At 37.0% G+C, this 22,986-nt stretch overlaps 1 protein-coding gene across 2 annotated transcripts in view; it reads left to right on the top strand.

The window, feature by feature from the left end:
• Nucleotides 1–22,305, top strand: part of KLHL7 (kelch like family member 7) — a 63,102-nt gene extending 40,797 nt beyond the window's left edge. For both annotated transcript variants that reach the window (XM_068550499.1, XM_068550500.1), the window contains exons 8-11: nt 7,097–7,337; nt 9,609–9,810; nt 19,559–19,656; nt 20,863–22,305. In XM_068550499.1, the coding sequence (XP_068406600.1) occupies nt 7,097–7,337; nt 9,609–9,810; nt 19,559–19,656; nt 20,863–21,146 (825 nt within the window). In that variant the 3' untranslated portion in view covers nt 21,147–22,305. The remainder of the gene's footprint in view (nt 1–7,096; nt 7,338–9,608; nt 9,811–19,558; nt 19,657–20,862) is intronic.
• The last annotated feature ends 681 nt before the right edge of the window (nt 22,306–22,986 follow it).

Raw genomic sequence — 22,986 nt, 5'->3', positions numbered from 1 at the left:
TGAACCCATGTCCCCTGCATTGGCAGGCAGGTTCTCAACCACTGCACCACCATGGAAGCCCCAGTTTCCTTTTGTGTTTAGTCACTGTGCCTGCAAAAAACCCCAGTGAAAATATGACTCACCAAGAGAGGGATGACTTCAGACTCTCTGTAAGCCACAGCCAGCCATAATTATTATAAATTAACAGATCAGTCCCCTTAAAGGACAGAGAGGGCACAAACAAAGCTGTAGGTATTTGATTGAGGGCCACAGGTGGGAAGGGATAAGGAAACTAGGGATGATAAATCTGTGTGGTGGTGTTTTAAAGGACTCTTGTCATCCTGGAATTAGCTGGAGGGTAGTGGCTACATAAATGCAGGGCTAGGGGGTAAGAGGCTGAGGGAAATCAACAGGGAATGAAATAAATATTTACTATACCATGTCATTCAAAAATTACTGTTGGCTACCTTTGGTAATTGTTCATATGATGACCCAAAGGCACAGTAAGATCTTTTATCCTAGAAGTATTAAATCATGTTCAGACAGGTTTCTTGTGATATTCTTTGAAAATTGGTGATCAGTATAAGAGAAAGCTAACTTCAGTTGCTGTAAACAATAGCAGATTGTACCATAGCATATTGTACAGTTAGCTGGTTATAAACTGCAGTTTGAACAAATATTTTGTCATATATTACCAGTATGACAATTCATCTAGAATTTGAAATTTGGGGGGTTGGACTGCAGCAGGGATTATGAAGGAGTCAAAACGCAAAGTGTATGAGATGTATACAAGCTTGAAGCAATTAGAGAACACGGAGGCTGAGGTTCGTGAAGCTGCCCCTGAATGTAGCCAATTAAAAGTCCCGGTATGGGATAGGTAATGACAGCCTTGGTGGTCTGAAAAGAGGAGATTCCCCTGGGTTGAATTTGTCCATGGAAGCTTCATGGAAGTTTTCTTTTTTTTTTAAATATTAGATATATGTCCCCCAAACTCAATGCATTTTTTTTAAATTAATTTATTTATGGCTGCGTTGGGTCTTCGTTTCCGTGCGAGGGCTTTCTCCAGTTGTGGCAAGCGGGGGCCACTCTTCATCGCGGTGCGCGGGCCTCTCACTATCGCGGCCTCTCTCGTTGCGGAGCACAGGCTCCAGACGCGCAGGCTCAGTAATTGTGGCTCACGGGCCCAGTTGCTCCGCGGCATGTGGGATCTTCCCAGACCGGGGCTCGAACCCGTGTCCCCTGCATTGGCAGGCAGATTCTCAACCACTGCGCCACCAGGGAAGCCCCATGGAAGTTTTCTTGAGGGACACTTACTGGTAGAGTTTAGATAGGAAGAAAGAGAAAGAAAAGAATATATTGAGTCCTAAGTATGAATATATCTTTTTGGTTTGATAAGTATGAGTATTAAAAGTTTTCATAAAATGCATACAAAGTATTATTTAACTGAATGGAGTCTAACTTTTTGCTTTAAAAAAAAAAGAATTTAGATATAGGTGGAAGAACTGAAGGACTCACCCATTGGTCTTTTTTCTTTTGTGAGACCTTTTTTTTGGTCCCTTGTCTTGTCTTACTTCCTCCCTCCTTTCCTTCCTTCTTTCCTTCCTTCCTTCCTTTATTTCTAAAAGAAAGCAGCTATTTTGTAGAAGGAGCATTTCAAGTCCAGGTATAGGAGCTTAGGCAAGTCAGCCTTTCTGAACTTCAGTTTTCTGGTCTATTAACAGAAGGTTTAAATCTTAGGATTTGCGTGAATATCAATTATGTTCATTTGACTCTTTGATCTTCATTCACTGAGTCTCTTTCTCCCTGCCATCCTTAAGTTTTTCTCATTTTCCCATATTTAAATGTAAAAAGGCTTACCATCTCCATTTTGTTTTTTTCTTCCCCCTGCCTAACTCTTCCAAACCCCCTGACTGGGTGCATTATCTCCTATACTCCACACATCTGAGACAGAGTTGATGTTTGTCCCATTGGTGAGAATGTTTTATTAAATGGATATGTTACTGCATTTTGAGATTTGAGATAATCATTTAAAGTATAATATGCCTTCCTGTGCCAAGATAAAAAATTACACGTCAAAGTTCATCTAAAGGCAAATCTTGTCATTGAGATGTCTGGCAAGGTGCTAGCGCAGAGATGCTCCCCTGCTATTTCATGTATTTTTTACTGAAAGGACAAGAGCTGATATTGAGCATAATATTCATATGAGGTTTCACTTTTGAACTGAGTTTCATCTCACTTAAATTTCTGAGTAGATTTGAGTTGTGTGTCTTGGTGGTATGGTTTTAGTTTGAGAGTGGAGTGGGGAGAACATTTTATGACTTTATAAAACAGTAGTGATTCTTAATTAGTAATTCCCTTTGAGCTGGTGTCTGGCCTCACTTCCCACTCCTTGCTAGTTTTAACTGATCAGTAGCTGGGAACTGCCCGTTGATATGTTCAGTGTTCCTGAGTTTATCTAGCAGCTTACAGTAGCACAGTCACGTCCTGCCCACCCACTGCCAACTGTGGAAGCCTTTTTTCTAGCTGTGATGCTATGTTTTATGAAGAACTTAAGTTACAAGAGTATTTTCTTCCAATGGCTGATTATTAAATCCCTTTCTGGACTTTGGGAGGTTAATATGTTTACAGAAATATCTGTGTGATCCCATTGAAAATGAGTGCATTTCAAGGTGGGTACAGCCTAGGAAATTAAGCACAATCAAGTGTTCACTTCTGAAAAACTAGAGTGCCCTAATAGTCTGCTATTTAGAAGGAAGGCAAAGACTGTTTCTGATCCGTCTTGTAGTTGAAATTCAGCCACGTAGTATAATAGCTATTTAAGTGTTTAAATTTTTAAAGCCTTAACTTAAATTAGTTTTAAGTCCACATTTCTGTTAAAACATTTAGTACTATTATAAGCATCTGATGTGAGAAGTTGTTTTCTTTGTACCATACTTTTGGTACTGCTTGCCTGGTTGTTGTATTTACTTTTTCTGTTTAAAAAAAAATAATATATGCTCATTGTAGAAAATTCAAACATAGCAAGATAAAAAGGAGAAAGCCAGAGTGCTCCCAGCATAACAGACAGTCATCAGTAGTTGGTGAACATCATTCCAGTGCTCTCATTTTTTTTTTTTAATTTAGAATTTTTTATTTTTTTAATTTTATTTTTTATTTATTTTTTGTTTTTGGCCGCACCTCGCGGCATGCAGAGCTTCCCTGACCAGGGATCGAACCCATGCCCTCTGCAGTGGAAGCACGGAGTCTTAACCACTGGACTGCCAGGGAAGTCCCCAGTGTTCCCACTTTATATATGTGAGATCATGCCATACGTGCTATTTTACAAAAACTTTTTTTTACTCTCTCAGCATTTATATCGTGGTGGTATTTTCATGTCAATGAAAATACCATCCTTTTGAAGGGCTGTGGAGTATTCCTCATAAGGATATGTAATATTATCATTTATTTGTAATAGTGACTCTATTTCTGTTTTGTAAGTAAGTTCATTTGTACCATTTTTTTAGATTCTACATTATATGTGGATATCATATATTTGTGATATCATATATTTGTCTTTCTCTGTCTCACTTACTTCACTCAGTATGACAATCTCTAGGTCCATCCATGTTGCTGTAAATGGCATTATTTTGTTCTTTTTTATAAGCCACAGTGTTTTGATGTACTTTTCATGAAACTACTTCTAGGAATGTTGCGGCATTTGGCCTATACCTCCTCGCTCCCCTAGCTTTGCTTGATTTTCTCTCAAAATGATGCAAAATAAAGTTCTCAAGTCTTAAAAATAAAAAGGTTCTTTCATTTTGCATTTTGGTTGTCTTGATTATTATTAAAATTTACATCTTTAGTGTTTATATTATTTGAGGATTCATGTGTTTTCAGAATAAAGATTATATAAAATCAATCCTTACTCTCAAGGAAAATAGCAGGCTGATGTTTTTACCCTAAGGCATTTGGAGAAAAATATTACAGCCCTTCAACTCAAGAAGGGCTTTCACTCTCACTTCCTGTAGCAGTGTCCTACAGCTGAAAAGTCACACAAGACAAGATGTAATGGCGTACTCAGTCATCAACTGCAGACTTCAGTGTGGTGGGGATTCATAAAAAGGAAATCTGAGGGAAGCTTGCAAAAAGAAAAGGAGTCTTGAGCTTGAAAAAAGTCTAGAATGTGATATATCATAGCAGAGGCAAGAAAGGCTGACTGGGACCAGGAAAGACAGGACTTTATACATGGGTATTTCTGCATATATATGTGTGGATGCATACATGGGTGATGTGTCAGAACTTAAGAAATCCTTCTACCTGTGTTTTTTCTAAGCTTTCCAGTTTTCTCATTTTCATATCTTCTCAGCAGCTAAGCATAGAACCTTGCCTGGAATAGGTACTCAATAAAAACTGCATTAAATTATATTTTTAGGGTAACAATTTCCTGCCCACACACGTACACTGTGACTCTAGTGCTATTCATCCGTCTGTTGCTAACATGAAAGCTCCATGTCCCTCTAGCTTGCCCTGTAGCCTGTGAGTGCTGGGAGCCATAAGTAATTCTTCCTCCACCTACAGGCCCCAGGTTGGGAGTGGTCCCATGACTAGAATAAGACCTGGCAAAGATATCCACTGAGCTGACAAGCCTGACTTCCCATCTGTTTTTTTCCCCTCTCTGCTTGCTTCTTCAACTACACACATCTCCTAGGTAGTGTAATAAGTTATTAAAGGGCAAACGTTAAATCACATTCTCAGTACTCTATATTGGATGTGGGGTAGATTGAGGGAATTGGGTAGATTTCCAAGGGAGGTTGGCCCATACACACACAGAAAAAAAATACCATAAGCTCCCCTGCATACAACCAAAGGCAGATATGCTCAAACATAGGTGCATTTAACACCTGACAGGTATATTTAATGAGCCCAAATGTAAAGCATTACATTTTATCTGAAATAAAGTCTATTTTGCATTCCAGGTAAAAAGAAAGATCATTTCACTTACCTGCGTAGAAGATGAACTATTAGGGAGAATATTATTTATAGCTAGTATTTATCAAGCATAGTGTTTAACATGTATGGTGACCAATGACAGTATTGGGAGAGTTGGAAAAGATTTAAAAACTTGAGGACTTCTAGAGAAATCAGAGCCCACATTGCAAGTAGATAGAAACATGTGCCTATTCCCGTGTTACACACACACACTGCAGACACACAAGCTAATCAATTTTCCCTTGGGCTTAGAGTTCTGAGAGAGCAATGCATTTTAATTCTTAGATATGAAGCATAACCAAGTCCTATATGACTTATGATCATCCATTCCCTACTCAGACCCTTGAGTAGTATTGGAAAGTTAGAATTATTCTGTTACCAACCTCTTTGAAATTATTTCATTCTTTGGAACCTCATAATCTTAGTGCCTAAGTGTTTAAGCTCATCTAGCTAAAAGAAATAGTATATTGTTCTTTTAGTTCCAGCTTCTACATGGGCAGTTCTTTTTAATTTGAAGAGTATCAGGTCTTGGAGACCATTTCAAAGAATATCTGACCAACTTGCTCATCCTGAAATTAAGGAAGAGTTTAGAAAGATAATGTTCTTAATGATGTCTTTAGAAATTATGGGAAAATTTGCTTATTACTTTCTAATAATATCAGATAAATTGGGTGTAAGAGTGGCAAGACTTGAGATTCACTAAGTTAATGTACCTTATTAATGAAATTGTATTTCTCTGCTAATGAACCTGGTCAGGTAGGAGCTATGAGTAGATTTGCATAATATGTAAGAGAGTAATTTTGTTTACTTTTGAGGTATCGCTCCCTGTAGAATATTTTATCGCTTACTTTTTTTCATCCTGTGGTACACAGTTTCCCCAAGAAAACAAATTTTTAAGATATTCTTCCTCAGTTTTTCAAATCCATTGAGTAAAACTGAAGCTTCAGGAAGATGTTATGTTTATCCTACAGTTCTGTGTGCCTACCAATAAAAATACCACTGAGTAACCCAGGGGGACTCATAGACCCTAATTTGAGAATATGAAAGGGATTAAGGCTCTGTTTCTCTGGTCACCTGAAAAGCAGAATGTTTATCATCACTAGGAATCAAGATATTCTCAATCAGGGACTCTTCTTTTTCCTAAGAGACCATTTCTTATGTTCCATGATGCTTTGATCTAATTCAGTGAATGCCTGAAAAACAGGACATTAGCATGATAGATATCAAATTTTCCCAAAGGGAAATCAACATTAATAAATCACACACAGTGCTTTGATTGATGAGATTGGGGATTGTTTGGATTTCTATCTGACCCTAATTATTTTCAACCATTTTCAGAAAGCAGCAGGAACACTGTAACTTCCTTGCTTTAATAGGGGGAGGATCCAACAAGCTATAACTTTGGGAGCATTCCCCCACATATTTACATAGAAGAAGGGCACAGGTGTCCTTGGATGTCATCAAACATAGGAATCAGTGGTGCTGTGAACAGCCTTTATGGTGAAGTACTGATGGGTGCCCATTTCTTCTCATTGAGAAGAAAAAAATTGTTTCCAGACTACTCAGGTTATTCAAGTATTTCATAATATCACAGCTTTAAGAGTCTGGCTGACTATACTGGCTCACCTGAATATTTACAGAAAATTAATATCTCTCAGAAGTCTACAAAATGCCTTCTGGCTTTAGACATTAGTAGGTTAATGGCAGTTAAAGCTTCAAATTATCCATTGATTCTTTATATCCCTATACATCCGGCAAAGAAGGGATGTGCATATTTACATCTGAAAAAAAAATCTTTCTTTAAATAACAAAACTGCTTATTTTAGTATTTTCTTGTATTGTTATCCTCAGTAACGGAAGGAATAGAAGACTGGGTGGTGGTGATACATACAAATGTGTTAAAGTTTATTTTAGAGCCAGAAAAGACCCAAAGCCGTCACTGTCTTCCTCTTGCCTTCTGACACGACTAACCAACATTCCGAAGAAGCCACGCAAGATTAAGTAATAGTCTCAAGCCAAGCATTCTTATATGTACTCTGATAAATTTAACATATTCTTATGTTTTGTATGTTCTCAATTATATCTTTGCTTCATCCTTTTCTATTATAGTTTTCCATTACTGAAATCTTCCTGTCCTTTCCTGTTACAGGATTATAGCTGGACAGACATCCGCTGCCCCTTTGAAAAACGAAGAGACGCAGCATGCGTGTTTTGGGACAATGTAGTTTACATTTTGGGTGGCTCTCAGCTTTTCCCCATAAAACGAATGGACTGCTATAATGTCGTTAAAGATAGCTGGTATTCCAAACTGGGCCCTCCAACACCTCGAGACAGCCTTGCTGCCTGCGCTGCAGAAGGCAAAATTTATACATCTGGAGGTTCCGAAGTTGGTAAGGACTTATTCAGTATTTGTGTGTGCTTTAAAGCTGAGGATCTTGGCTTTCATATTTAAACAGAGTTGGTATTATTTGTCCAGATACTTTTTGACAAATTTAAATACATATCTGTCATATTTTAGAGCACATTTCCCTGAAGGTTTACCTTACCCTTTATAAGTCATTAATTTACGAGAACTTCAACTTCCTTGATTACGTTAACTGTCCATTTTTTGTCATGACAGCGGTTTCGTTGAAGTCACCTGGATTTTAGCTTCATTGTTGCCATCTGGATTAGTCATTTTTATATACGTAATATTATTTGCTTTAAAGATTTCAGAGTTTGGCTTACTCATAGACCCACATTCAGGCTTTTAAAATCTGTATTATCTTTGCTTTCTTTGTATCAGAAAAAAGTAAGAATAATCTTTTTCATTTGCTTTATTCTTTAACTTTTTTTGTTTCTTTTGGCTTCGTCGGGTCTTCGTTGTGGCATGCGGGATCTTCGTTGCGGTGCGTGGGCTTCTCTCTAGTTGTGGCGTGCAGGTTTTCTGTCTCTGGTCGTGGCACGCGGGCTCTGTAGTTAGCGGCACTCGGGCTCTCTAGTTGAAGCACGTGGGCCTAGTTGCCCAACCAGGGGTTGAACCCGTGTCCACTGCATTGGAAGGCAGATTATTTACCACTGGACCACCAGAGAAGTCCCTATTCTTTAACTTTTTAATGTAATGATTGGTAGTGGTATCTTAAGCTTATTGATCAGAACAGGGTGTGGGTATGGGTATAAAAACCTTTCTCATTGACAGATAATTTGTAAGTGTCTACTAGTGTTCGTTTACTAAATGAATAATTTTTCTAAATGAATATTCTAGGTGCAGACTAGCTTTTATATGCTTTCGTCTTTTCAAGTAATTTCTTTAGCTAAATAATGGGCTTATAAAGAAAACTAGGAAGACCAAGTAAATCTAAAGTATGGAATTTAAACATTGTCTTTTTATTTTCTTTTATGATTTTTATATTAGCCCAAAGACTGTTTTACTCTTGGTCAGCATATTTATTTGTTTTAAGTTTCTACCCCCCGCTCCCACTAGATGCAAAATGAATACAAGAAAGATGATGATTTTCTAAATGTGACTTAAGAGGTGATCTTTCCCTCTCTTTAAAAGCATTCTCACAGAATGTCTAATACAGCATATTTCAAATACAATAAATCCTAAATATAGTAGGAAGTGTTTTATAGATATACTTTTTTGTGTAAAGTATAGTAGATAACTTCATTTCTTCAGCATTTACTAAGTCAGTTTTTCACTTAAATAGTAACTTTTTTTAATCTGCTATATACTGTATATTTCCCTTTAGTGTCAGCCGACTGAATCTACCAAATTTGAAATGTTTAAAAAGTTAAAAAGAAGTTACTGTTAGTCATGACTATTACTTCTTCTGTCTGTTACTCTTCATAGGCTTTGGTTTTGATAGAGACTTATAAGGGTGTTATTGCTTTTAAGCGTTAGAAAAGTCCAGAAAAGTGGGAGGGGAGCAATAATTTGATAAAGTTCTAGCTTCGTTTTTCTTGGGAAAGAAAAAAAGCACTTGATCTTTAGTGGTATCATTTCTAAAACTCTTTATTGAGCTCCTAAAATGTGCAGAAGTTGCAAAACAGGATGGGTGTGTTTTGCCGTTAAAGTGTATAATCAAAGTACACCAGAAACACATAACGATACTTTGAGTGTATACTCAAGAATGGACTGGCATGACTTCAGGGCCTACCCACACAACTACTGAGAGCAGTCAGGAAGAACAGTTTTGTTAATGATGCAGTAGCTGTTGTAGAACATTAAATGACAAGCCTGAGGATACTCTTCAGATAGTAGTCTTCATATTTTAAGATATAGACTTCCCATCTGTAAACAGCTGTGTTTTTCCCCCTCTCTATAAACATTTGAGGTTCAATTAATTCCCATCATGCATAACTGGGCCGGAAGACATACATAATGTTTCTTATTTAATTTGAAAATCTTTTGAAATCAAACCAATTTCTTTTTTTTTTGTTTAATTACCAATTAATGTCTCTCCAGCAGATCCTTTTTTGAATATTTTCCAAGGTCTGTACAAACAGGGATAGCTTTTTCTGAAAATATTTCTACATTTTGTTGTTGTTGGTGAGTAGAGAAAAGACTCTACAACCCTAAATTCTTTCCTCCAGTAATTAATGATTCAACTCTACAGTCAACTCACTTCAGGCCCACATACACACTAAGTTAAGCAAGATGGGGTCCTTTTCTTTTACAGGAAACTCGGCTCTGTATTTATTTGAGTGCTATGACACAAGAACTGAAAGCTGGCACACAAAGCCCAGCATGCTGACTCAGCGCTGCAGCCATGGGATGGTGGAAGCCAACGGCCTGATCTATGTTTGTGGTGGAAGTTTAGGGAACAATGTTTCTGGGCGAGTACTGAATTCCTGTGAAGTCTATGATCCTGCCACAGAAACGTATGTATCAGTTTAAAACTCTTACTACACAATTAATTGTATTCTATAAGCTCAATGGAAGAAGATGTCAAAAGGTAGAAAGAATCCAGCAGAAGGATTTTTGAATGTGCTAGGGTCAGGGGCATGTTTATAGCCTTGACCCTTCCTCTACACCTTAAGAAATGGCTTGACCTTATACCCCATGGGAGCCCCTCTCTTTCTATTCCTGCTTGTGCAATAAATAAATGTCTGAGAATAAGAAAATATGACCGATTCATCAAACTCAAAATATTTTTGTTTGAGAGATCAGGAAGTGTAGAGAAGGGGAAACAATTTATGATCAGTAGTAAATTTGCCTTTAATTAGAAAAATATTATGTATTGGTTCGTGGCATTAATGAATCATACCCCTAGGTATAATGTCTTTTTTGAGTTTGTGCTTACTAAAGTATGTTTGGATTCATATTTATTAAATAAAACTATTCTTTTTTTTAATATTTATTTACTTATTTATTGGGCTGTGCCATGTCTTAGTTGAGGCATGTGGTATCTAGTTCCCTGACCAGGGATCAAACCCGGGCCCCCTGCATTGAGAGCGCAGAGACTTAACCACTGGACCACCAGGGAGGTCCCTAAATAAAATATTCTTAAGTCAACTGGGAAGTAAAATAACTGCTTTTAAAAGGCAAAATACAGGTTTCCAACAAGCTCCCAGGTGATGCTGCTTCCTAGACCAACGACTTTGGACCAGCATCACCAGCATGACTTGAGGAACAAAATCAAAGAACAGAATTGATATTCCAAACAAAAGAGTTAGAATTCAACAACAAAATGTATCATGCTTCATGGAGGAAGACAGCTATAAAATTGTTATAAAAACCTCTGGATAAAAAAAGAATTAAGGGGATTAACCAAGATGGCGGAGTAGAAGGACGTGCTCTCACTCCCTCTTGCGAGAGCACCAGAATCACAGCTGGCTGCTGGACAATCATTGACAGGAAGACCCTGGACTTCACCCAGGAGGATACCCCACGTCCAAGGACAGAGGAGAAGCCACAGTGAGACGGTAGGAGGGGCGCAATCAGAGTAAAATCAAATCCCATAACTGCTGGGTGGGTGACTCACAGACTGGCGAACACTTATACCACAGAAGTCCACCCACTGGAGTGAAGGTTCTGAGCCCCACGTCAGGCTTCCCAACCTGGGGGTCCGGCTACGGGAGGAGGAATTCCTAGAGAATCAGACTTTGAAGCCTAGTGGGAATTGATTGCAGGACTTTGACAGGACTGGGGGAAACAGAGACCCCACTCTTGGAGGGCACACACAAAGTAATGTGTGCATCGGGACCCAGGGGAAGGAGCAGTGACCCTGGGGGAGACTGAACCAGACCTACCTGCTGGTGTTGGGGGGTCTCCTGCAGAGGCGGGTGGTGGCTCTGTTTCACCGTGGGGATAAGGGCACTGGCAGCAGAGGTTCTGGGAAGTTCTCCTTGGCGTGAGCCCTCCCAGAGTCTGCCATTAACCCCACCAAAGAGCACGGGTAGGCTCCAGTGTTGGGTTGCCTCAGGCAAAACAACCAACAGGGAGGGAACCCAGCCCCACCCATCAACAGTCAAGTGGATTAAGGTTTTACTGGGCTCTGACCATCACAGCAACAGTCAGCTCTACCCACCACCAGAGCCTCCCATCAAGCCTCTTAGATAGCCTCAACCACCAGAGGGCAGACAGCAGAAGCAAGAAAAACTACAATCCTGCAGCCTGTGGATCAAAAACCACAGTTACAGAAAGGTAGAGAAGATGAAAAGGCAGAGGGCTATGTACCAGATGAAGGAACAAGAAAAAACCCCAGAAAAACAACTAAATGAAGTGGAGATAGGCAACCTTCCAGAAAAAGAATTCAGAATAATGATAGTGAAGATGATCCAGGACCTCGGAATAAGAATGGAGGCAAAGATTGAGAAGATGCAAGAAATGATTAACAAAGACCTAGAAGAATTAAAGAACAAACAAACAGAGATGACCAATACAATAACTGAAATGAAAACTACACTAGAAGGAATCAATAGCAGAATAACTGAGGCAGAAGAACGGATAAGTGACCTGGAAGACAGAATGGTGGAATTCACTGCTGCAGAACAGACTAAAGAAAAAAGAATGAAAAGAAATGAAGACAGCCTAAGAGACCTCTGGGACAACATTAAACGCAACAACATTCGCATTATAGGGGTCCCAGAAGGAGAAGAGAGAGAGAAAGGACCAGAGAAAATATTTGAAGAGATTATAGTCGAAAACTTCCCTAACATGGGAAAGGAAATAGCCACCCAAGTCCAGGAAGCGCAGAGAGTCCCATACAGAATAAACCCAAGGAGAAACACGCCGAGACACATAGTAATCAAAGTGGCAAAAATTAAAGACAAAGAAAAATTATTGAAAGCAGCAAGGGAAAAACGACAAATAACATACAAGGGAACTCCCATAAGGTTAACAGCTGATTTCTCAGCAGAAACTCTGCAAGCCAGAAGGGAGTGGCATGATATACTTAAAGTGATGAAAGGGAAGAACCTACAACCAAGATTACTCTACCCGGCAAGGATCTCATTTAGATTTGATGGAGAAATCAAAAGCTTTACAGACAAGCAAAAGCTAAGAGAATTCAGCACCACCAAACCAGCTCTACAACAAATGCTAAAGGAACTTCTCTAAGTGGGAAACACAAGAGAAGAAAAGGACCTACAAAAACAAACCCAAAACAATTAAGAAAATGGTCATAGGAACATACATATCGATAATTACCTTAAACGTGAATGGATTAAATGCCCCAACCAAAAGACATAGACTGGCTGAATGGATACAAAAACAAGACCCATATATATGCTGTCTACAAGAGACCCACTTTAGACCTAGGGACACATACAGACTGGAAGTGAGGGGATGGAAAAAGATATTCCATGCAAATGGAAATCAAAAGAAAGCTGGAGTAGCTATACTCATATCAGATAAAATAGACTTTAAAATAAAGAATGTTACAAGAGACAAGGAAGGACACTACATAATGATCCAGGGATCAATCCAAGAAGAAGATATAACAGTTATAAATATATATGCACCCAACACAGGAGCACCTCAATACATAAGGCAACTGCTAACAGCTATAAAAGAGGAAATCGACAGTAACACAGTAATAGTGGGGGACTTTAACACCTCACTTACACCAATGGACAGATCATCCAAAATGAAAATAAATAAGGAAACAGAAGCTTTAAATGACACAATAGACCAGATAGATTTAATTGATATATATAGGACATTCCATCCAAAAACAGCAGATTACACGTTCTTCTCAAGTGCACACGGAACATTCTCCAGGATAGATCACATCTTGGGTCACAAATCAAGCCTCAGTAAATTTAAGAAAATTGAAATCATATCAAGCATCTTTTCTGACCACAACGCTATGAGATTAGAAATGAATTACAGGGAAAAAAACGTAAAAAAGACAAACACATGGAGGCTAAACAATACGTTACTAAATAACCAAGAGATCACTGAAGGAATCAAAGAGGAAATAAAAAAATACCTAGAGACAAATGACAATGAAAACACGACGACCCAAAACCTATGGGATGCAGCAAAAGCAGTTCTAAGAGGGAAGTTTATAGCTATACAAGCCTACCTAAAGAAACAAGAAAAATCTCAAGTAAACAATCTAACCTTACACCTAAAGAAACTAGAGAAAGAAGAACAAACAAAACCCAAAGTTAGCAGAAGGAAAGAAATCATAAAAATCAGAGCAGAAATAAATGAAATAGAAACAAAGAAAACAATAGCAAAGATTAATAAAACTAAAAGTTGGTTCTTTGAGAAGATAAACAAAATTGATAAGCCATTAGCCAGACTCATCAAGAAAAAGAGGGAGAGGACTCAAATCAATAAAATCAGAAATGAAAAAGGAGAAGTTACAACAGACACCGCAGAAATACAAAGCATCCTAAGAGACTACTACAAGCAACTTTATGCCAATAAAATGGACAACCTGGAAGAAATGGACAAATTCTTAGAAGGGTATAGCCTTCCAAGACTGAACCAGGAAGAAACAGAAAATATGAACAGACCAATCACAAGTAATGAAATTGAAACTGTGATTACAAATCTTCCAACAAACAAAAGTCCAGGACCAGATGGCTTCACAGGTGAATTCTATCAAACATTTAGAGAAGAGCTAACACCCATCCTTCTCAAACTCTTCCAAGAAATTGCAGAGGAAGGAACACTCCCAGACTCATTCTATGAGGCCACCATCACCCTGATACCAAAACCAGACAAAGACACTACAAAAAAAGAAAATTACAGACCGATATCACTGATGAATATAGATGCAAAAATCCTCAACAAAATACTAGCAAACAGAATCCAACAACACATTAAAAGGATCATACACCACGATCAAGTGGGATTTATCCCAGGGATGCAAGGATTCTTCAATACACGCAAATCAATCAATGTGATACACCATATTAACAAATTGAAGAATAAAAACCATATGATCATCTCAATAGATGCAGAAAAAGCTTTTGACAAAATTCAACACCCATTTCTGATAAAAACTCTCCAGAAAGTGGGCATAGAGGGAACCTACCTCAACATAATAAAGGCCATATATGACAAACCCACAGCAAACATCATTCTCAATGGTGAAAAATTGAAAGCATTTCCTCTAAGATCAGGAATGAGACAAGGATGTCCACTCTCACCACTATTATTCAACATAGTTCTGGAAGTCCTAGCCACGGCAATCAGAGAAGAAAAAGAAATAAAAGGAATACAAATTGGAAAAGAAGAAGTAAAACTGTCACTGTTTGCGGATGACATGATACTATACATAGAGAATCCTAAAACTGCCACCAGAAAACTGCTAGAGCTAATTAATGAATATGGTAAAGTTGCAGGATACAAAATTAATGCACAGAAATCTCTTGCATTCCTATACACTAATGATGAAAAGTCTGAAAGAGAAGTTAAGGAAACACTCCCATTTACCATTGCAACAAAAAGAATAAAATACCTAGGAATAAACCTACCTAGGGAGACAAAAGACCTGTATGCAGAAAACTATAAGACACTGATGAAAGAAATTAAAGATGATACCAACAGATGGAGAGATATACCATGTTCTTGGATTGGAAGAATCAACATTGTGAAAATGAGTATACTACCCAAAGCAATCTACAGATTCAATGCAATCCCTATCAAATTACCAATGGCATTTTTTACGGAGCTAGAACAAATCATCTTAAAATTTGTATGGAGACACAAAAGACCCCGAATAGCCAAAGCAGTCTTGAGGCAAAAAAATGGAGCTGGAGGAATCAGACTCCCTGACTTCAGACTATACTACAAAGCTACAGTAATCAAGACAATATGGTACTGGCACAAAAACAGAAACATAGATCAATGGAACAAGATAGAAAGCCCAGAGATAAACCCACGCACCTATGGTCAACTAATCTATGACAAAGGAGGCAAAGATATACAATGGAGAAAAGACAGTCTCTTCAATAAGTGGTGCTGGGAAAACTGGACAGCTACATGTAAAAGAATGAAATTAGAATACTCCCTAACACCATACACAAAAATAAACTCAAAATGGATTAGAGACCTAAATATAAGACTGGACACTATAAAACTCTTAGAGGAAAACATAGGAAGAACACTCTTTGACATAAATCACAGCAAGATCTTTTTTGATCCACCTCCTAAAGTAATGGAAATAAAAACAAAAATAAACAAGTGGGACCTAATGAAACTTCAAAGCTTTTGCACAGCAAAGGAAACCATAAACAAGACAAAAAGACAACCCTCAGAATGGGAGAAAATATTTGCAAATGAATCAATGGACAAAGGATTAATCTCCAAAATATATAAACATCTCATTCAGCTCAATATTAAAGAAACAAACACCCCAATCCAAAAATGGGCAGAAGACCTAAATAGACATTTCTCCAAAGAAGACATACAGACGGCCAAGAAGCACATGAAAAGCTGCTCAACATCACTAATTATTAGAGAAATGCAAATCAAAACTACAATGAGGTATCACCTCACTCCTGTTAGAATGGGCATCATCAGAAAATCTACAAACAACAAATGCTGGAGAGGGTGTGGAGAAAAGGGAACCCTCTTGCACTGTTGGTGGGAATGTAAATTGATACAGCCACTATGGAGAACAATATGGAGGTTCCTTAAAAAACTAAAAATAGAATTACCATATGACCCAGCAATCCCACTACTGGGCATATACCCAGAGAAAACCGTAATTCAAAAAGACACATGCACCCGAATGTTCATTGCAGCACTATTTACAATAGCCAGGTCATGGAAGCAACCTAAATGCCCATCGACAGACGAATGGATAAAGAAGTTGTGGTACATATATACAATGGAATATTACTCAGCCATAAAAAGGAACGAAATTGAGTCATTTGTTGAGACGTGGATGGATCTAGAGACTGTCATACAGAGTGAAGTAAGTCAGAAAGAGAAAAACAAATATCGTATATTAATGCATGTATGTGGAACCTAGAAAAATGGTACAGATGAGCCAGTTTGCAGGGCAGAAGTTGAGACACAGATGTAGAGAATGGACATATGGACACCAAGGGGGGAAAACTGCGGTGGGGTGGGGATGGTGGTGTGCTGAATTGGGCGATTGGGATTGACATGTATACACTGATGTTTATAAAATTGATGCCTAATAACCTGCAGTATAAAAAAACAAACAAAACAACTAATACTAAACTTTCATTGGGTTATTTGTATGGAAATATGTTAATATAAATGTTTCAGACATTACATGAAATTTCTAAAAATCTTATATTTGTATGTGTATGGAAATATGTATGGAAATATGTTCATATAAATGTTTCAGACATTAAAAAAAAAAAAAGGCAAAATACAAAGAAATAAATGGTTAGCCCACTTTTCTGATCTCGTAATTAATGATGGAACCCATTCAATACAGCCAAAGGATATGAGCTAGTTATTGATAGTGGGGGGTGGTAAGTATAGTGTAATTAACTAACAAGAAAATGAACCCAGATGATCTTCCAGTCAGACCTTTTGTTGATAATCAGAAACATCCAAAGACCTTCAATAAGAAAATTAACTTGCTCGTTTGAAAGGATTGTTCTTCCTTTACCAGAACAAGTTATTGGGCAAATATGTTCAACTTAAATGTTATGCCAAAGAGCTGCACCAAAACTCTTGTGCTCAATTTTTGTATTTAGGAAATATTTCCAGGCTACGAAACATAGAAGTCTTCTACTCCAGCTATTGCTTTTATTAAATTAAGAGTAAAGATTTAATTATAAAATATGATTGTCATTTGCAGTTATTTATGCTTCCCACCTATTTTTGAAGGATTTAAGGAAGCAAAATCAGTAACTCCTTTCCCAAAGAAAAGTGCAATTACAATTGTTCTTTTCTCATTTTTTGCTCAACTAGTCACCCATGTTAGGGATAGAATTGAAAGAAGCTTATCTTGAAACTTATCTTTTGCTAAGTGTCTAGACTAGGAAATCTCTTGAGATCATCAAACTTAATACTTCCCAATGTTTTTTTTAAACTGTACCTTTGTACTTGCCAGGGCACGCTAGGGATACGCCTTATCCTAATCCCATCATCCGTCCATCCAGCTATCTATCCACCCCCTCTTGTCCTAAACCATAGGAGCAGGGTATATAACAACTGTCCTCCCTCCTATATCAATCTCTACTTAACCTCCCATAAATCCTATACTCAAAAAGCATTACAGCATACTAGTTGGAAAGCTGTAATCTCATTCATTCTGCTGCCTAATTATTGTTTCTAAAAAAATATCTTAGAGTAGAACCCATACCATATGAACTCCAGGCTTCTAAATTCTGAGATCTTTATTCAGGCAGTATCGGTGGAAATCAATATATTCTTATTTATAGTAGCAGAGAAAGAGTATAAAGGGATTCTACAACTTCAATATTTTTTAAAACTAGGTGAATATAATCAGTTTGGGGAATATTTTAAAACTTACACAACTTAGCATTTCTTTTGTATATACTGAGCTTATGTATTAAATTTGAATTCTCTATATTCTCTAAATTTTCCTAAGTGAAAAAGCTAGTGTGAATATAATTATCCAAATCTCAAAGTGAAAGATGTTATATACTACTATGATTTCCTTTCTAATATGTTGTGTCCATCCAACGTATTTTTTGTAAAACTGTTTCTTCCCAATTTTGACAATTTTTAAAGTGTTTTTTAACTAGAATATGTTCGATTGGAAGCTAAGAAATGAAACCTATGGAAACAACACAACACAGTTTCCACAGTTAGAATTTTAAGGAAAGCTATTGAACACTAAACTCAGGTTGGAGAGAGCGAAGACCTAGTGCATACTCTGCATGTGAATTATAGGAGGAAGGAAGCGTGGTTCACGAAGTTCCTTAATTCTAAACCTTGAGGAGACTTAGATGTACATAAAACATTCTCTTATTTTATATCATAGACATATTTAGAGAAGAAAGGGGTATGTATATTGAATTTTTCCAAGTCAGATACTCTGTTTAACACACTTTGACAGCTCACTGTGTGGAGAGGCTGTGGAGGTCGAGTACTGCCTCTCCTACTTCCGAGCTGAATGCTGGTCTTTTCACCTGGAGGAGCACGTGTGTTCATCCTGAAAAACAGGAGGACTTACTTTAACTGAATGCTCAGAAAATGAGAGTGGTGACTGTCAAACCATTTTTAAAACAAACCAAAAGTATGTAAATATAAGGCAACAAGAGTTGTTGATATTTCAGAGTTCATCATTATGCTCTAATTATGTTTTGAAAAGCTAAATGTATTAAATTATTTAAAAGAAGAGTTATAAATAACCATATTAGAGCATTACACTTATGCCACATTGCCCTTTTTTTGTTTTTGTTTGGAGTCTTTCGATTTATATCAGCTGTTAAGAGCTGTGTGTTGGTACCACCTTCACAGTCACCAATGTCAGTTATCTGTATGGGAGTACGTGCAAAAGAAGAGATGAATCTCATAGAAAACAATAACAAAATTGTCTGTGTGTTTAATGCTGCTACCTGTGAATTAGTATCCTTCAACACTTGTGTCCACATTTATATTCTCCGTCTCTTTCTTTATAGTAGTGCCTGTGAACACAGCAACGTGCTGATAAGTTATTAAACATGACAGAATGATAGGAGCTGCCTGAAGTTCTAAGTGTATATTTAAAGATGGGTGTGTGAATAGTAACAGATATGCTAATTTGCTGATTGCTAGAGGCCCATGATAAATTTGTTTTACTTACCCTATGTAAATATTAATTAAAACCACGTGTGACTAAAACCATATTAGTACCTTATATTTTCTTACATATCTTCCCCGTTTTGTTTGTTACTGTTTTACAAGTTATTGTGAACTGTAGGAAATGGATGTCTTCCAAAGACATGTTAATAGTCTCCAGATATCCTCTATTTCCCATATCCTATTGGAGTTGAAAGGAATAAAATCCCTATTTACCCCACCTATAAATTACTGAAAACCACTGTTAAACTTTTGTTTTCTAGCTTTCCAAACGTGCACGTGCACATTTGTGTGTGTGTGCGTGCATGTGTACACATATGTGAGTGGTAAATGAGCGCTTACTTGGGATAACAGACCTTTCTTATAAATTCGTATGAGTCCTTTTACCTTCTTGTGAACATGTGTACTGAAAACTTACCTTTGTTTTTTCAGATGGACTGAGCTGTGTCCAATGATTGAAGCCAGGAAGAATCATGGACTGGTATTTGTAAAAGACAAGATATTTGCTGTGGGTGGTCAGAATGGCTTAGGTATGTGAAGTTAGTTCACTTCTCAACTTTTGCAATGAATTTGCTGATATTTCCTTATCTTAAGTTATGAAAATGTTTCTTGAGATCTAGATACAAGCATTAATCACATGCATCATTAGACTTTTCTTTTTATAGTTTCTGTAACTAATGGTTTATGAAACATTGTAATACATTTAACATTTCTGTCCACGAATGTAGGTAATAGCCACCAGTCATTGTGACAGTCTCAGGTGGCTTTAGCACATTTCCAAATACCCTCTGGGGAATGGTATCACATTAGCTTAAGAACTATTGAGTGGGGACTTCCCTGGTGGTCCAGTGGCTAAGACTCCATGCTCCCAATGCAGGGGGCCCGGGTTCGATTCCTGGTCTGGGAACTAGATCCCACATGCTGCAACTAAGAGATCACGTACCGCAACTAAAGATCCCACATGCCACAACTAAGACCTGGCACAGCCAAATAAATAAATATTTAAAAAAAAAAACTATTGAGTGACAGAAACATTTGAACTTGAATATAACTTTTTAATTTAACTTTTAAGACTTGTATCCAGGCTCTGAATGGCAGTGTTTCCTAAACATTTTTAAACGTTGCGTGAAAATATCAGTATTACTTTTTTAAATGAGTAAATTTGATCTTTTTATTTTCTTAAATAATGTTGTACTAAAGAATCTTAAATAATTTCTTTTAATAATGTAGAATTTGGACTGAATCTATAGATAAGATTCCACAAAGCTTATTTTAGTCAGTACCTTTAATCATTACTTAAGTATAACAAAGAAATAACTTTATTTCCTTCTTCTGTCTCTATCCATTGCTGTTTTTCATAAGCTGCTGACAGATAAATGGTAGAAGGAAACAGAAGGACATTTGAATGATTATAATCAAACTTAATCAGAAGGAAACGTCACTGGTCTACTTTTTAATTTTTCCAGAGAAGATAGAACATCTTTAATTTTATAGAATAAATATAAGTATTTATGATTCTAAAATGACAAATAAAAATTAAGTTAAATTTCTGTTGTGTTCAAGTAAGAATAGGAATTTAAATGGTAGATATGTGAGGATTCATTGTAAAATTCTGACAACTCTTCTACATGTTTGAAGTTTTTCATAATAAAAGGTTTGGAAAAAATACAAAGAATTATTACTTTAAGAGATCTTAGACTTGTTCATGTAGTTGTTCACGTTTTATTCTTTTGAAGGTGGTCTGGACAATGTGGAATATTACGATATTAAATTAAACGAATGGAAGATGGTCTCACCAATGCCATGGAAGGGTGTAACTGTGAAGTGTGCAGCAGTCGGCTCTGTAGTTTATGTCTTGGCTGGTTTTCAAGGTGTGGGTCGATTAGGACACATCCTTGAATATAACACTGAAACAGACAAATGGATCGCCAACTCCAAAGTCCGAGCTTTTCCAGTAACAAGTTGTTTAATTTGTGTTGTTGATACTTGTGGAGCAAATGAAGAAACCCTTGAAACATGAAAAATGAGTGAACTTCAAGACTCACTGGAGATTCAAAACTATGGCCACCAGTGCTTTGTTCCAAGAGTTTGGTTGCAAAGTTTTAGTTTGGTGTTTTGTTTTTTTCAAGGAAGTTTCAAGTAAAGTAAGATTCCTATAAAATAGATTTTCTTTTATATGGGATTTCTTACTTAATTCAAAGACCGTATTTCAGCTGGCCACATAACCAAGAACGTATCTAGCAAGAAAACTTGTAAAGTTATAAGCACTTGGTGAAAGTATGAATTCTTAAATGAATTTCACATTTGTAACTATGATTATGGCAGAATGGGGGACTGACTCACCATAGAAGCAACCTCATCTTAGCTCTAGATTCTATTTTCATACATCATAGAAGTGCTATGTAGTTAGGTCTGTTTGTTTCTGTTCAGTCAAGAACTAAGAAATAGTATGGATTGTAAGTCAAAGATAGGCGGTTCTGATGGAGCAGCTTAGTCTCACGTAGTTTTGCTTGTCTTCATTTGTTCCATTTAGTGCCAAATGTATTGCATTTTAAAAACAAGCCAGAGTGAGTCAAAGCATACACTTATATCTCACAAAACTTCATAAACACATTTTGAGAGTTAAAAATGTACCCAACTCCTCATGAAATATATTCTATCCAGTTAAATCATTCCATCTTTTTAACACAAAATGTCAAGCCTAGCACCCATCACTAATTTATATCACTTTTTTTCCCAGGGGTTAAAAAAGGATTATGCCTCTTCAGTGCTCACTCTGTTAAATAAAATCCAATCATTATAAGAATTATTACCTAGCAAAAGAAAGCTACTTAGAGCAAATTTCTAGGTCACTAGAACAGCACTGATAGTTATACATTTTGAACTTCTTACAGATTAGAAAGGTACATGACTTCTCTTCCTTAGCAGAGCACATCATTGATATTTGACTCAGTTGTCTCTAAAAGTTTTTTAGTTGAGTTAAATATTTGTCATCTTGTATTAATTGCTTATATGTGGTCAGTAAATCTTTTACAAACCCACCTATTCATTTCTTTCCTAGTAATGTTTTGCCCTTTCACATTATGAAATGTATGGAGTGAGCCATGTAAAGCTGTCACCATCCATGTTTTTACCTGGTAATATTAAATATTTTTAAACTTCAAGTAGACCGCTAAGTTCATTCTTCATTTTAAATGTGTTAGGTAATGGTTGTTTTTTGAACTTGTGAAACAATGTTTCTTTTTAAATTTTTATTGTTTTCTTTATAATGGGGGTTATAAGCTTAGAACCTAAAAATGTTTAAATGAAAAAGGAATTATAAAAAGATTATGGTAGATATATTTCTATTTATGTAAGGTTTTATGTACATAACAGCTTTATTAAGATATAATTTACATGTCATACAGTTCACTGATTTAAAGTGTACTATTCAATGGTCTTTAATATATTCACAGAGTTGTGCAACCATCACCATAATTTTGGAACACTTTCTTCACCACAAAAAGAAACCCCATCCTCATTAGCAGTCACTCCCCATTTTCCCTGTATTACTTTCTTATGGCTCCTGGAACAAATTACCATAAACTTTGTTGCTTAAAACAACAGAAATTTATTCTTTCACAATTTGGGAGACCAGAAATCCTAAATCAAGGTGCTGTTAGAGTTGAGTCCTTCTGCAGGCTCTGAGGGGAAAACTTCCCACGCCTCTCCTGTAGCTTCTGATGGCTGCCGGCAAATGTCGGTGTTTCTTGGCTTATAACTACATCACTTCAGTCACTGCCCCAGTCTTCACATGGCCTTCTTCCCTGTGTGTCTCGTCTCTCTGCATCTTCATGTGGTGTTATAAGGACAACAGTCAT

Source organism: Eschrichtius robustus, chromosome 8, assembly GCF_028021215.1.
Source record: "Eschrichtius robustus isolate mEscRob2 chromosome 8, mEscRob2.pri, whole genome shotgun sequence".
In the NCBI taxonomy this organism is placed as follows: domain Eukaryota; kingdom Metazoa; phylum Chordata; class Mammalia; order Artiodactyla; family Eschrichtiidae; genus Eschrichtius; species Eschrichtius robustus.
The sequence above is the reverse complement of the archived record's forward strand: the minus strand, read 5'-3'. Positions and strand labels throughout refer to the sequence as shown.